This window comes from Callospermophilus lateralis, chromosome 10 (genome assembly GCF_048772815.1).
Source record: "Callospermophilus lateralis isolate mCalLat2 chromosome 10, mCalLat2.hap1, whole genome shotgun sequence".
In the NCBI taxonomy this organism is placed as follows: Eukaryota; Metazoa; Chordata; class Mammalia; order Rodentia; family Sciuridae; genus Callospermophilus; species Callospermophilus lateralis.
The window spans coordinates 129518551-129535463 of record NC_135314.1 but is presented as its reverse complement, the minus strand read 5'-3'; the positions used below and the strand labels follow the sequence as shown (position 1 = coordinate 129535463).

At 47.3% G+C, this 16913-nt stretch overlaps 1 protein-coding gene across 2 annotated transcripts in view; it reads right to left on the bottom strand.

The window, feature by feature from the left end:
• The window catches only part of Poc1a (POC1 centriolar protein A), a 70559-nt gene extending 55811 nt beyond the window's left edge, over positions 1–14748 (bottom strand). For both annotated transcript variants that reach the window (XM_076867733.1, XM_076867735.1), the window contains exons 1-6: positions 14404–14748; positions 11186–11270; positions 9766–9937; positions 9177–9356; positions 7137–7244; positions 6096–6211 (exon numbers count right to left, since the gene is read on the bottom strand). In XM_076867733.1, coding sequence (XP_076723848.1) covers positions 6096–6211; positions 7137–7244; positions 9177–9356; positions 9766–9937; positions 11186–11270; positions 14404–14421 — 679 coding nt within the window. In that variant the 5' untranslated portion in view covers positions 14422–14748. The remainder of the gene's footprint in view (positions 1–6095; positions 6212–7136; positions 7245–9176; positions 9357–9765; positions 9938–11185; positions 11271–14403) is intronic.
• Positions 14749–16913: the final 2165 nt, after the last annotated feature.

Genomic DNA, 16913 nt, shown 5'->3' with positions numbered 1-16913 from the left:
GGAACTCTAGGAGGCAGTCTAGAGAGGAGCTGAGAGTCTCTGCAGTCCAGAGACAGAATGCAGAGACCCCACTGCCTACATTAGGATGAAGGCCACCCGAAGCCCCCACCTAAGACAAAGGTAGCAGAGGAGCAGCCAGTGGCAGGAGGGTGGAGCAGGGAAGGTGGCTCAAGGATCCTTAGATTTCCCCAGCACCACAAGGGCAAACAGAGTCAGTGTGTGGACACCACACTATACCCTCTCATCTGGCGAGGCCACCTAAGGGAGAAAACCTCCCTCCAAGGACGGGCAACAGAAGCCCCACTCCACTATAAATGCCAAGAGCACCAAACACCTGGAGTCAGTTACTTCTGAAGAGGGCTCAGACTGGCATGGCAAGCTTGGGGAAATGCCCCAGACACAGGACTCACACTCTCCTCCACCTGCTCTCCTGCCTCATTCACTGGCTGTACCACCTCCACTCTAACACTTCTCTGCCTCTAAAGTGGTGGTGGAGAGGAGGGACCAACTAGAAGGCCTCATCTTAAGAGCCATCCCTGGATGCCACACAAGGGCCCAACTGCTCCACAAGGGGGTGAACCTTCCATCATGATGCCCTGAGTAGTGACTGTCCAGAAACAATCCACTTTTCATCAAGTCCAAATCTGCAGGCCTTTTTCCTGGCTCCATGGTAGATATCAGGACACAGACTGCTATTATCCCTCAACCTCCACTTCAAAAAGGGAATTCCAACTCAGGATCAGAGATACACCAACAGAGTTCACACAGGTCACCAGGAGCCCAGGAAGTGTGGAATGATATCACCACAGCCCCCAGACCCACACATTAGGAACTGGTCACAGCTTGTAAGCAATAGGGAACTTAAGGAGAGACCTGAGTACCCACAATCCACTCTGCTCATACTGCTATGTGTAGAGGACTTCAGCAAACATGGGTCTAAAGGGATACTAACTGGCCAAGGAACCCAGAAAGTAGGAGGGACCTTTTTTGGGCAGGTCATGCCTGGGTCAAGCTGCATCCCCACATCTTGTCACACAGGGATAGCTCACTTCATGTGCCCATGAGGATCCTCGTGATGTATCACAGGTATCACCTGTGACACAGTGGCTCTGGGTTTCCAAGGGGTGTTTGTTTCATACCTGTAAGTGCCTTAATACTAGCAGCAAAGGACACCCAAAACATTCTTTTTTGCAAACATTATGTAAATGCCCACTTCAGGATAGAAGGAAAGACACAGGTAAGTTGGCCAGATCAGGAAGGATAAACACACTGCTGCCAATCAATGGTTTTAGTCTCAAAATAACAAGTAAAGGGTACAGCCACTTCAAAATCCTCCATGATGGGGCTGGGGGTATAGAGCATATGTGAGGTTCGATCCTTAGTACTACATTAAAAAAAAAAAAAAAAATTCCTCCATGACCATGCCTCAGGTAGGGTGGGAGTGCAGGGGTATACTAGGGACCAGTGGCCCAAAACACCTGGGATTCAGAGCTCCAACTAGAGCTTCTGGAAAAGGCCAGGTCAAACCTGCTGTGAGGCAGCCAAGGGAACTGCCTCTCCTTGGGATCTTGGATAAAACACTAGAGTCATCACACAGTTTAAGGAACCCAGCGTGGGAATGGTGGCAGAATGCCAGACTCGGAGACCCTGAGCTGAAGACCCAGATTCACAGCCTCCTAGCTGCATGGCCATCATCAAAGTGGGACATTGTCCTGCCTTGCTGGCCACCCAGGCCTGTCACTAGATATCACTAGATAATGGATCAGCACATGCCTATAAACTCACAAAGCACATTTGGATTCTGGGACGGGGGTTGCTGCTCATATGTTTGAACAGTCTTAACGTGGGTTCAGAGCATATGGATCCTAACCCACCTCCATGGGGACTGGCACTCTTAGGACTCTACCAGCTAGTCTCCTTAACTGAATTGGGAAATCAGAAATGCTCCCCACAGTGATAGGCCAGAGCCAAGTAACTCCTTGCCTGAGAGGAGAGTTGGCTAGCCTGAGATAAATGGTGCCAGCTATCTATAGTCCAAAGCCCCAAGCAGGTTTCAACTCCAACAACCCAACCCAAGACAGGGAGTGCCCTCACAAAGCATGACTGGGGGGTGGCCAGACACACACTGCAATATCATTAACCAATTCTCTCAGAAGAGTCTACTGGACTCACATACCAGAAAGCCACTTAGGAAGTGCCTGATATCCATCCAGAATCAACAGGGGAGAGAGACACTGGATATCACTGCATCCTTAAAACCTTTCCCCTGGGTTTCCTAGAAACCAGAGACAGAAAAGAGATCAGGCATCTTCCACCATAATGCTGAGAGCCTTTCTTGTGGAATCAGTCTCCAAAGAGATCCCACTGCATGTGGGGGTGGGAGCTTCCCACATGGTGGGTTATACCCACAGAACCCTCTGGGGAGACCCTAGATCTGAGCAGACCTGTCCTGGTTCCTCCATCAGCAAGAATAGTGAGAAGTATATTCCCCTACCCAATGTGCTCAGATTCATTCAGCTTACTGAGCACCTGAAGGTGAGCCTTGAGGCTAGGGGATGAGTCTGCTCTCCTGTGAACACCTGCCAGGTGACACAGCATTGGATGGGGAGCTCAGGGGGAACCTACTGTGCTTACAGGATGTGCCAAGTCTTTGCAGGCTCAATAAGGAGCTCCATCTCAAGAGGAAAGGACAGCAGCAAAAGCAGACTGGAAGTTCCCAGTGGAGCCTGTTCACTAGGACATATACATAGGTGCACTCATGTTAAGGTTTAGTGTGGGACACTGCAAGAATTTTCAGAGGTGAAATGATTAGATTATGAGTTATGTCCTAATCCATAGGTTAATCCGTGGATATGGATTAACTGGATGGTAACTGTAGGCAGATAGGTTGGAGGTGTGCCTTGGGGTTCACATTTTATCCCTGGTAAGTGGAGCTCTCTGTGCTTCCTGGCTGTTATGTCTGAGCTGCTTTCCTACGCCATGCCCTTTTACTATGATGCTCTGCCTCACTCCAGCCCCAGAGCTATGGAGTAGGCCAACCATGGACTGAACCTCTGATACCATGAGTCAAAATGAACTTTTCCTCCTCTACATTGTTCTTGTCTGGTCTTTTGGGCATAACTAAAATAACTCAGGACTTAGTTCTGGTACTCACCTGAGTGCATCCACTTCCCCAGCCCTACTGTCATATCACTAAGCTTCACTCTTGTCCACTGCCTAGCCTGTTCCCCCAGAACTCAAGGCCCTCTTCCTAGGACCCACCCATCCCCCTCACCTGCTCTGCACTGCTCTCTTTCTTCCCCTGGCTTCAATTTCTCCAGCACTCTAGTACTGGGAGATGGACTTCATAACTCTCACTCCAGCTGTTTTGTGGCCATTTTTCTTCCAGGGCCTTTCAATTATGGAGCCCCAGGATGTGGCATCAGCTGTTCTCTCATCCCAAATCCCACAAGCCGTTCCCTGGGTCTGACCCCTCCCCACTCGGATGTCATAGCTCACTTTAACATTAAGCTCTGATAGCCCACCCACCAGTCACCATGAGACAGCAATACTCCATCCATATATTATCAACACAGTTATTTTCTCAGATGTCCCTCATCCCTTTGCTCCTCAAGTGACAGGCCCATTTTCCCACTATTACCAGTCAGGACTCATCTTTGGGACTCGGGCCAAAGACGGCATTCAAGGCTCTTTCTAAGGGGTACTTGCTGCTGTACTCCATGAACACTGGGCCTAAGTTCCTGAATCATCAGGGATAGGCCTGAAGACCCTCTCCTCCCAACGTCAGGACTCATGTGGTACAAAACACACCCATCCCTATATTATAATTATAATATATATATATTATAATTATAATATATAAATTATAATCCTCATGTGGATTCTCCCATCAGATCTTCACTGCATAAGAATCTATTATCATTCCCTTTACAAGAAGGAAAATAAGCTTCACTCATGAAAACTGCACTGTCTTGTCAATTTCCTGTCCCATCTCTCCTTGCCCAAGCCCTCCCTGTTCTGACCTGCCTACCTTCACCAGTAGATGCACAAATGTGTCCAACACCCCAACCCAACCCTTAACTCAGGCCTGACCCAGAACAGAAGAAGGGCCTCTAAGCCTGAAGAAGGGAAAGGACCATAACTCTCCGAGTGGTGGTAGTCTCCAAGTGGATAGTAGACCCCACTACTGTTCTGTTCTAGAAGAGCATCAATGACAGATGCCAGGACTGTGTGTGTTTTGTTTTGTTTTTTTATTATTTATAATATCTAATACAATTTAAACACTATGTAAATAGTTTTTATATTGTATTGTTTAAGGAATGGGTAACAAGAAAATGATATACAAGTTTGGGTACATATTTTTTTTTAAAAAAACCTGGTTTATGTGGCTGGGCCCTGCCATCCAGTGGTGATGTATATTATTGCAGGTCCTGACCAAAGTTGGCCTTACCAGGAGACCTCAGGAAGCCTCAGACTATACTCAAAAGACTTAAAAACAGCATACTACAGGGACACAGCCACATCAATGTTTATAGCAGCACAATTCACAATAACTAAACTGTGGAGCCAAACTAGATGTCCTTCAGTGGATGAATGGATAAAAAAAAAAAGTGCATATATACACAGTGGAATTTTACTCAGCATTAAGAAAAAACAAAATCATGGCATTTGCAGGTAAATGGATGGCGTTGGAGAAGATGTTAGAAGATGAAGTTAGCCAATCCCCAAAAACCAAATGCCAAATGTTTTCTCTGATATAAGGAGGTTGACTCATAGTGGGGTAGGGAGGGAGAGCATGGGAGGAATAGATGAATTCTAGATAGGGAAGAGGGATGGGAAGGAAGGGAGGGGGCAGGGGATTATCAAGGATGGTGGAATGTGATAGACATCATTATACAAAGTACATGTATGAAGTTTGAATTGGGTGACAACATACTTTATATACAAACAGAGATATGAAAAATTGTGGTATATGTGTGTATTAAGAATTGTAATACAAAAAAAGTACATATATAAAGGCATAAATTGGTATCAACATACTTTATATACAGAAATATGAAAAATTGTGCCCTATATGTGTAATAAGAATTATAATGCTTTCCACTGCTATTGTGTATTAAAAAAAAATAAAATCAATAAAAGATTTTTTTAAAAAAAGAACTCAAGAAGGAGACTCAGCAAGAGCAGCAGCATCATTAACACTGTACCTTATTCCCACTTTGTGCCAGCTATTCTCTTACTTCTTGACATGAACCAACTCATAAACCCTCCAACACCACCTCAAAGAGAGGCCCTATCATTGTCCCATGAGCTCCAAGGAGCTAAATGAATACCCAGTGTCACAACCAGGAGTGCCAAAGTTGGTCAAAGAGTCATCCTCCACCCTGTGCTGTTCCCAGGCCAGAAACTTCTCCCCATTCTTGGGAGGTCTGGTCACCAGGGTTATCCTAAGAAAGTGCTGTCCTCAAATATCTGAGAGCAGCTAGAAGTGATTATGGGAATATTAGGGAGAGCTCTGAATCTCAAAGCCCATACCTGTGTCAAACTCCTGCTGCCCCGCCTTTCAAAGGCTACATTAAATCAGGGTGCACAGCCCTGGGCCTGACTCCTGAGCCTGGCTGCTAAGTCAACCCTCTATACAGCTTTACACGAGGATGATACCTTGAAGCCAGAGGTGGCCAAGGTCCCACCAATCCTGACCTGTATGGTCAGTCTTTCCCATGGCCCTAAAGGACAATCTCCATTATGGGGAGAAATAAGAGCAATGGATGGCCCCAGAAGTGGCCTTAAAGAGTAGGAGTTCTAGCCAAAGATCCCAGCTACAGTGTGCGTGAGACTCTACCACCTTATAGCTGGGCACCAAAGGGCTTTTTGGAAGTCCAATGGTACCAGGTTCCTTTTTCTAGTCAACATTCCAAGCAGGACAGGCACACCACAGACTGCTCATCCCTGGTTATCCAACAGACCAAAGACTCCTCCTCAGGGATGTCCTCAGGAGCATCAAACCAAATGTCTACAGCAACAAACCAAATATCTAGAACCAGCACAGTCCCACCATGGCTGTTTATAGGCCCACAAGGCTGTTCAATACTCACACTGATAATGCTGTAACAGTCGGTGAGTCCGCACATCCCATACCTTCACTGTGTTGTCCATGCCAGCGGCAGCAATGCATGTACCACTAGGGTGGAAGTCCACATAGGTGACAAAGCTAGAAAACAGAGGCCATCGGGAACTGAAGGAGGTCTGCCCTGGCTCAGGATGGAACCAAAATCATTATCGCTTTCCTAGCCCTGTGCATGTGCTCACACTGTTTCCTCAACCCAGAATACTTTTTTTTTTCCCCCTTTTTAAACCGATGACCAAGGGAGAGCAAGAATAAAGTGAGAATAGTCACTAGCAGTGAACTAAGGTGGACTTACCAAGATCAATTTTCAAGTACAAGCAGAAAAGGCTGTCTTTAAACCCACAGGTCAGCAAGGCTGCTCTGGAGTTCCAGAGCTGAAACTAGTACCCTTGCCTGGGCTGGCTCCCAAGTAAGTCCTGCCAGCTGAAGTGCTGGCTATGTATCTCTAGGAGACGTACCAAGGGCTTTCAATACACAGGCTCTCAGGAGAAGCCCTTCCTTGTGGTCCCCAGCATAACCAAAGTGGGCAGAAGTTCGGGTCCATTTAGGAACCTGGAACAACTGAGTCCCTACTCAAATGCAGGCTCCTTCCTCTTTTCATGATGTGGCACAGTATAAACAGTTATCACCTGCTATAAAAATCTGACAAGGCTTTCATTCATAAATCCATCATCACAGGTAATATTCATGGAATCTTGAAAATGAAGTTTGGGGCAGTGAGTTCAACTGCTCAGAGACAGACATGTTATAATTTTGAGAACTAGAAAGTAAAGGGAAAAGAGGGAGGCTTAAATAATTACATAGCTTGAGGTTAAACATTTCTGTTGTTTGTGGGATACTTTCCGTTCACATAGGAAAAGATACAGAGCTTGTACAAAAGGCACCAGCCAAGAAGCAGAAGAGGTGTAGCTGCCACCCCCATGGCTCCAGCCCCTAAAGACCCCTGGCATGCCCAGGTCGGCACTCTGTACTAGAGCACTTGCAGATAAAAGATAGCATTAGGACTTACCTGCCATGCTCACAGTATGAGTAAACACACTCCCGGCTGGTCTTGTCCCACAGCTTGACAGTCTTGTCATCACTTGCAGACACGATGAGTCTCCCATCAGGGGAGAATCTGAGCCGAACAGGGAAGAAGTCACAGCACTGATTAAAAGACTGCATGGGAATCACACACCATTTTCCACAGCTACCTTTCCCTGAATGCATACTACCTGACCCAGGAACTATCTAGGGGTACACATCTTGCTGCAACTCCAAGTGACCCTGGGTAAGTGCTTACCTCTCTTTGAGGTGGAGTAGAGCAGTACCTATCCCACAGTAAGCATAGAGTAACACAATGCACAAAACCCCCCAGTAAAGAGGGCCAAGGGATGGATGTAGCTCAGTGGTAGAGTACTTGCCATGCATGAGGCCCTGGGTTCAATCCGCACATGGAGTAGTAAGGGAACAGGGGGACCAACAGGTACATGGCATGTGGCAACACATACCCAGTGCTGACTCCTGGCTTATTAGCACGAAGGGGTGAGGAACCCCACATCAGGTGTAACTATCTTGCTCCCAGGTTATCCGGGTCAGCAAAACACAACCTGCCAACACAACAGCATGGAGGTCATGGGGACCTAACCACCAAAGGCCTGCTAAGGGCCTGACATGCCACTTTGCTGGCCTGGTCCCTCCTATTCTTAGGACTTTGACCATAAGACCTTAAGAGCAATCAGGCACCTCCCAGGACAAAGGAATGAGCGCTGCCCTAGGGAACAAGAACTTGCATGGATTCTCAGAAGAGACAGCTCATCAGTTCCCAATCTCTGACTGCAATGTTTTCCTAATGTCCCCTGGCTCCCTCAACCCTCTTCTCTGGAGCAAAGAGAGAAGAAGAAAAAAAAAGAGAGAGAGAGACAGCGAGGGAGAGGGAGAGGGGGAGGGGGAGGGGGAGGGGGAGGGGGAGGGAGGAGGGAGGGAGGAGGGAGGGGGAGGGGAGGGGAGGGGGAGGGGAGGGGAGGGGGAGGGGAGGGGAGGGGGAGGGGGAGGGGAGGGGAGGGGAGGGGAGGGGAGGGGAGGGGAGGGGAGGGGGAGCGGGAGGGGAGGGGGGAGGGGGAGGGGAGGGGGAGAACTCTGTTGAAAGGAATTAAATAGCTAGGAGCAGTGGCACATGCCTGTAATCCCAGCAGCTTGGGAGGCTGAAGTAGGAGGAGAGTAAATTCAAAGCCAGCCTCAGCAACTTAGTGAGACCTTGTGTTAAAATAAAAAATAAAACAGGCTAGAGATGTGGTTTAGTGATTAAGCATTCCTGGGTTTTATCACTGGTACCAAAAAACAATAAAACAAAAGGAATCAAATAATTAGGAATATGCATATCTGGGTCTGTAATTCTTGGACCATGAAAAGTCCTTCAGGTCACCTGGCTCCCCATGTGCATAGCATAGCCTCCCATACCAAAGAGAGGGCCAGCCTACAAGCCAATCCCCCTAGAACCCTGAAACCCCCTCTAGCAGCTCTGGGGGAAAAAAAAAATTCTCTGAGGAAGAGAAAACTCCAGCAGAAAGTAGGCAAGACTTATGCAGAGAGACTTAGGTTCAATCCCTAGCTCTTCCACTTACCTACTATGTACCCTGGGGCAAGACACTGTGCTGTTCTGAGTCTCATCTGCAAAATGCAAATGATACCATCTAGCCGAGAGAACCATCCCGAGAAACAAGGAAAATTTATACAGTCGTAGTTCTGACAATGTCTTATTACTGACATTGCTATTGTTAAGAAGTGGTCCCTACTGGCTCAGCTAGTGCTATGTCGGCACCAATGTCAGATCTTCATCATGGCTGCCAGTTGACTAATTTATGTGTCATCAACTCAGTGAAACTTCTCAACAAATACAATGTAGGAAATACTACTGTTGCCATTTTACAAATAAAGAAACCAAAGCACAGGAAGATTGGTGGGTGGCTAAGTAACTTGCCCAAGGTTATAAGATGATACCTAACAGCCTCACTGTATCCCTCATCAACCCCTGGGTTCCTCCAAGAGCTCCAGACAAGACAATGCTCACTTGGCACAGCGGACCCAATTGATGTGCTGGTTCAGGGAGAACAGGAATCTCTGGCGATGAGTTGACCACACCTTGACTGTCTTGTCATCAGAGGCTGTCACAAGGGACTGGCCATCACTGCAGAAGTGGACACTTCTCACCGTGGCTGAATGTGCGCGAAACATAGTGGACTCACCTTTACTAAGAAGATAGAAAACAAATCAGGAAACCTATAAGTGACATGAGGGCCCAGAAGCACATCAAAGCTCTCCTACCCTTCAAGTAACCCTCCCCAAATCAGTCCAATCCTGAGTACCCCAGTCCCTCCAGAGCCTCCAACACAGGAGCAGAGCACTGCCCTCCCATTTCCACCCACATGCAAGCAATGTCAGGTAGCAGACCTTTTGAGGATGGCTAGTGGCACCCCAGAACCCCTCTCCAAACCTGAGGAGAGAGGCCCAACTAAAGCCCAGCCTCTGATGATACTCCTCCTCTGTGGTAGGACAAATGTCCCACTGTAAGCAACCCAGAGTCAAAATAGAGACCTTGGTGGGGACAGCCCTGGCTCAGGGTCCCAGCCTCTGTCAAACCCCTCAGATATATAACTCACACATTGGGCACCCAGATGCGAACAGTCTTGTCACGGGATCCTGAGGCAAGCAGATGTCCGGAGGGGGAGAAGTTCACACAGGTGATGGCATCCTTATGGCCCGTGAAGCGGTAAGCGCGTGACTGGGGCTTCATGTGCCAGATCATGAGGCACGAGTCCATGGAGCCACTGGCTGAAGAGAGTGGGTGATGCTATGACTCTTGGCTTGAGTGGTCCACAAGACTTCACTAGGATACTGGGGAAGCAGTGGGGAAATCGGGTCTAGCTCCACATTCCTAGCATTCACAAACAGGGCAATGAAAAGGGTCCCCACAGTGACAGCCCATACTGCCAGTGATGCTGACTTGAAATTTGGAAAGAGTCTAATGCCTGGCAACTCTCCAAGTAACAGTCCTACATAGAAATCAGTCCAACAGAGGCCCTTCAATATGCCAGCCATGAGCTACAATCCAGGGCTCTGGGAAAATTCATCTCCATGGGGCCCTTAGTCTACCTAATGACACACCCTGAAGGCACAAAGACCAAGTCTTCCTAGTACTAAGGAGCCAGCCCAACCCATTTACCATTGAGAAGACCCAACTCAATAGAAAAACCTAAAAGAAGTCCCCAGAATAGACCAAAAATGACTTCGGTTCCCTTTGCCTACAGCAAACCATGAAGCCAACAGATTCTGGCAAGAGATCTTGACAAAAAGAAGGGGTGAACCTACTCCATGGGAACAAGAAAGCCACAATCAGGAAACTGTATGAATCCCATGTGACTACGGAAAGGAGGCACCCAGCCACAGCAAAAGGGAATGGGGGGTGGGGGTGGGGGTTCCCAGGCTCTGCTCAACATCTTTTCACTGGTAGGCCTCTGTAACAAGAAGGTGTACCATTAGGAACAACAGCACAGGCCTGTCATCCCAGTAACTCAGCAGGCTGAGGCAGGAGGATCCCAAGTTTGAGGCCAACTTAGTGAGACCTGATCTCAAAATAAAAAATTAAAAGGCTGGGGATGTAGCTCAGTGGTAAGACACCCCTGTAGCACCAAAAACAAACAAATGAACAAACAAAACCCCAGGGGTATCATAATACTGTGAACAACAGAATCTAAGACTGAAGGAAATGGGCTCACAACTTAGAGCCCACTAAGAGGTGACTGGAATGTGCAGGGAATAGCCCAGACTCTTGTCTTATCTTCAAAGACTGTATACTACGGCAAAGGCCCTAACCTCTCTAAGTGTCATGCTCTTTGCATGTAAAATGGAATTTATGAAGCCCAGTGCCCAGATGGTTGGTAAGTGAAAACAAGAAGAGGATCCAGACAAAGTACCCACGTCACTGTTGTGCTCTGCTGCCCCTACACCACACCTCTCAGGTAGAAACTCAAGGGTTCTCAACTCATAACCTAGTGCCTGGGACAAGATGCCTTCTGTTACCCAGCTGCTTCATGTTGACGCTGAAGTCCACACAGGTAACTGCATCTCGGTGGCCCTTAAAATGCCTCTCCAGTGAGGGGTCCTCCTACAAAAGAGTCACATTAAATAAGTGAAGAAGCTGCCCCAGAGCCAAGACTTTTATTATAATGGGCAGAAAGGGTTAAAAAGCTCAAGGTGTGGGGCTGGGGACACAGCTCAGCTGGTGGAGTGCTTGCCTTGCGTGCACAAGGCCCTGGGTTCAATCCCCAGCACCACATACACACACACACACACACACACCACACATACACACCAAAAAGAAAGCTCAAGGTGTGATCTTATATACAGGAAATTCTAGGGAATCCACTACAAGCTAGTAGAACTAATAAGTGAGTTATTTAGTTATTTCTTATTTAATAAGAAAGCAGGATACAAAATCAACACATATACATACATGCACACAAAAAATTATTACTGTATAGTAGCAATTAGCAATCTATAAAAGAAACAGCTCCACTTATAGTAAACAAAAAATATTTAGGAATAATTTAACAAAATAAATATAAGACACATACAGTAAAACTAATATCATTGAAAAAAATTAAAGAGAAACTAAAAAAAAAGGAAAGATGTCCCATGTTGTGAATTGGAATACAATATTGTTAAGATATAATACATCCCAAATCATTCTACAGATTCAACATAATTCCTGTCAAAATACCAGAAAGAAGTCAGACACCAAAGGCCACAGTTTATCTGATTTCACTTATATAAAATGTCCAAAATAGCCCAAGGAGCCAGACACAGTGGCACATGCCTATCATCCTCACTAGGTAGGGACCGAGACAGGATGATTACAAGTTTGAGGCCAGCCTTGGCAACTTAGTGAAACCCTGTCCCAAATTAAAAAATAAAAAGTGCTCAGTGGTAAAGTGAACCTGGGTTCAATCTCCAGTATTGGGGTGAGGAGGGCAAAGAGGAAAAATGGGCCTTCCAAGCACCTTCCATCTCAGGAACCAGAGCCTGTACTGTGAACTGGTTAGTGAACCCAAAGGTCAGCCCTGATAATTCCTATCAAAATCTCAGGGCCCAAGCTAATCCTAAAATTTGTATGGAAACTCAATTCATTCCCCCAACCCCCCCAAAAAAAATCTTAGAAGAACTAACAACAACAGCAAAATAGTCACTGTGGAAAAAGCTTGTCAATTAATCAGAGTTAACAAATGACCCATCAATTCTGGGCAAATACCTCAAAGAACTGGAAACATGTTCACACAAAAGCTTGCTTGTGAATGTTCACAGCAGCATTATTCATACTATCCAAAGAGTGAATAAACCCAAGTTTTCAACAACAGGGTAACCAAATATGGTATATTCATATAACAATATGATTCGGCCATAAAAAGGACACATGCTACATAGATGAGCCTTGAAAACTTAAGGAACATTTTATCTGATTTCACTTATATGAAACGTCCAGAATAGTCAAATCTATTGAGCAGAAAGTAGATTATGGTTGTCAGAAGCTCGAAAGAGGGGGAAGGGAAGTACTATTATTGAGTATGAGGTTTCTCTCTTTTTTTTTTTAAAGTGAATTTTAAGGCATAGGAATAGTATCTCAATAAAGTTATGCCAGCCTTGGCAACTTAGTTGCCAAGTTTTATTTGAGACCCTGTCTCAAAATAAAAAGTGCTGGGGATATAGCTCGGTGGTAAAGTGCCCTGGATTCAATCCCAAGTATTGGGGATGGTGAGGGCAAAGAGGAAAAATGGGCCTTTCAAGCACTTTCCATCTCAGGTGTCAGATCCTGTACCCTCAATCTCCCTGTGAACTGGTTAGTGAACACAAAGGTCAGCCCTGGACAGACTCCTGGTGTCATCATCACAATCTCTACTCTACCCAACATCAGAGAAACAGTTGGGGCATTCAGGACACTACTTAGGAAGAGACTCTCTCCATGCAACAGCAGCATGTATCTGAGCACTTGAGGTGTTACCCTCTAGTCATCCAAATGTATCCCTCCATATTAAATATCCGAAACCATTGGGGCTGGAGTTGTGGCTCAGCGGTAGAGCGCTTGCCTAGCATGTGTGAGGCCCTGGGTTCGATTCTCAGCACCACATAAAAATAAATAAAATAAAGGTATTGTGTCCAACTACAACTAAAAATAAATAAACATTTAAAAAAAAATCCGAAACCACAATGAAGTATTTCGCAAAGACTCTCCTTGGGAAAGGATGTCCATAGGGCAGAGCAAAGCTGATGTCACCCCACAAAGCTGTAACCAAAACAAAGACTCCATGGCCCAATGCCCAGCTCCACCCCCAGCACACCTGCTTGAGCGCCCTTTTCAAAAAACAGGGAGAGGGACTCCAACAATTAGCAAGTGCTCCATTCTGCCTCTTGCCCTTACCTGTCTCGGGAAAAAAACGAGTGCAAGACAGGGTCCAACTCTGGGTTCAGTGGGAAGAGACAAGTACAGATCTACCTCTGATCATGGGTGCCTTTAAAATGCCCAAATCCCTCTTCCTTCTGTGTTCCCTAGATGTTGGCTTCATCTTCCCCAAGAAGGGTTTGTATGGGGAGGCAGGGTGAGCATCGGGTTAAGAAGTCAAGGGGTCTGGGTCCTAGCCTGGGCCCTCTGCCCAGATTCTCAGACGCCTCAGGGTGGGGGATCACGGGGAGGCAACAGACTACCCTCTAGGCAGAAAGCCAGGTCCACTGGAAGCAAATTCTCAAAAGGACCAACTTTGGAGGGTTCCTCTCTTCTTGAAGAGCCCGGAATCCAAAAGGGGTGTCGGGGCCCAGGTTACACAGCAGACCTGGGCTATACCAGGCATCCCAGTGGCCTGCTGTGCACACCTGTCGGAAAAGAGTAGATGTTTCACAAGACCCAGTCCAGCCACCCATTGCTCGGGATGGGGAGACAGACTATAAAGGCCCACTCTGGTCCCAGGCCACACCTGAGTCTCATCGCGCTCGTGTCTTCCTTCCTAAGATGCGAACCCTGGAGACAGGAGCTTGTTTGTTCGCCGGAATAGACCGACGCGGGGCCTGACACGCAGCGGGCTCTCAGAAAGAGCGCCGACCCGTCCGCCGCAAACCGTAACAGGAGGCGGAGAGGACCGCCCGGGAACCCAGCGCCTCACCCCGCCCTCTCGCAGTCACTGCTCGGGCCAGCCAGGTGTCTGCCATCCCAGAGGGTACACTAAAGCACAGGCGGCGCGGCAGGCACTTACTGAGCAGGGTGCGGCCATGGTTAGGATCGCTGCGCCAGAGGCGCTGGAGGAGCCCGAGTTCGTGGCGACGGCAGTTGCGCCAGTTCAGTTTCCGCGCCCCCAACTGCCGCCAATGGCAACACGGATCGCGTCGTCGCGCCCCGCCCACCTCAATTAAAGGAGACCAGCGACAGCTTTTTGCCCGCCGACCGGAAGCAGAGTTGTGTGATTGGCACCATGGTCTCTGCGCTCCGCTTCGCCAAGGCAGGTAACCCCAAACCGCGCTGCCAAAGGCCTGTGTCCGCAGTCACTCATTCCTCCTGAGAATTTAAAAAGCTCATGCCAGGGTTTTGCCCCTACCGGCCCGTAACCCGGCCCACGTGATGGGGAGCGCAGCCTTGTGGGAAATGAAGTTCCACACGGCCCACACTTAGCGTCTGGAGAAAAGTGGAACTACATTTCCCGGGATGCCCCGCACCGGAGCCAGGCTTTACCACCCAAAGCTAAGGCCTCAAGGACCTCGGAAGGAGGACACGTGAGCTACTATGTCATGTTGCTTTAAAGCACCCGCCCAAGATGGTATGAAGAGCTCATTTTTCGCCTCTCGGAGATTCTAAGTGCTTCGCTCCTCCGAACGCGCTTAAGACAAGTGTCCATTTAAAAAGAACACGAGTCACTCGGAATCACGGCCGTAGAGTGGAGAGACCTAGATTCGATTCTCAGTTCTCGCCTGATTCGCTGTGTGACCTCAGGAAAAACGCCTCTGCTCCGTGGGCCAGTTTCCCCATTGGTAATACGAGGGAGTGTGACGCAGCATGTCCTCAGGACCCTTCAGCATTGAGAAGCTATCAAATTGTCTGAAAGAAGGAGGAGGCAATACTGGGGCCCGGCCACCAGAGGCCGTCCGTACTCAGTTTCTGCGGTCCAAAGTCCCAGGCTGGTGTTAAGACCTTTCCTCTACCTGGCTTCCCAGCCTGCAATTGACCTCATCAGCTGGATTGCAAGATTCAAGAACCTTCTATCACCTCTCCTGTGTAGGTCAGTTTGTCCAGATTCCAATATTGATTAGAGTCTGGTCAGGCCATCGGGTTTTTTACTGCATCTAGAGACCCGAGACTGTATATCCCTGGATCTGCAAACCAGAGCTAGGTTCATTCAGTTAACTCGGAAACGTATCACCTGGGAGATCTGGCTAGTGGAGGAGCCTGTCTGTTTTAGACCTGGAAAGTCTGAGAACAGACATAAGAAACAGGTGTATGTTTAATCCCAACTTAACTGTGGTTCAGCACAGAATTTGTTCCTTTACATCGGAAATAATCAGACTAATTTATTTTAGATACTGTGCAATCCTTAAAATAAGTGATCCCAACAATTCAGGATTGTAAGACAGGAGAATTATAAGTTTGGAGCCTTCCTGAGCAACTTAGGGAGACTCTGTCCCAAAATAAAAAATAAAAAGGGCTGCTGATATAACTCAGTGGTAGAGCGCCCCTGGGTTCAATCCTCAGTACCAGGGGGGGCAGGAGAAATCAGATACAGTTGTTCATACACACACCTGAAATAGTTCAGCGCTGTTCAAAGGACAATTTTCAGGTCTTCCCACCAACAATCTCATCTTTATTGACCTCTTATCTGCCAGTATAATATTTAGTGGAGAGAAGTTAAGAAAAAAAAATTGAATAATACAGAAAATCTATCCATTAAACTCAAAAGTTCTTTTACTGGCTGGGCATGATGGCTTGCACCTGTAATCCCAATGGCTCAGGAAGCCAAGGCAGGAGGATCATGGGTTCAAAGCCAACCTCAGCAACTTAGCGAGATGCTAAGCAACTCAGTGAGACCCTGTCTCTCAATAAAATACAAGAAAGGGCATGGGATGTGGCTTAGTGGTTGAGGGCCCCTGAGTTCAATCCCCAGTACAAAAAAAAAAAAAAAAAAAAATCTTTTATTTTTGGTTTGGGGTTTATTTCATTTGAGTTTTTGTTTGTTGCTGTTTTTGTCAATTATAATTATGAAACACCCCTGGTCCACAGGAGCTTGTAATTTAGAAAATTGAATTTAGAAGAGCTCCTTTGTAAAATAGTTTTCAAATGTCAGTTTTGCTCAACATGAGAGTCATTGGCAGATTTCACTCACTCCTGATCTTTCCAGATTCCACTGTCTTCTGTATCCCAATCCACCAGGTAAGAGGAACAGGGGACACCCAACCTGACTAAACAGGTCCTATGCCTCCATGCCACCTCAATTAGATTGGAGTCCAGTGCTAACTGGACCTTCCATGCTGTGGCAGAGCTCAATATTGGAGTAGCAAATAATGTTTGGGGGAACCACCACATTGGAGGGCTGAAAGGGAAGCTTCATTTTCAAGCCCCCCATCACTAGCAGGGAGGTGTCTGTCCTGGTACAAAGCCCACAGACAGGTCCCCTGCAAGAGTCTCTCATCCTGTCATCACTTCCAATACCTCTGCCCGAGGGCCAAAGCCATCATAAGGTGGGACCGAGAAAGAAGTGGGAAAGACGAAGATCACTCC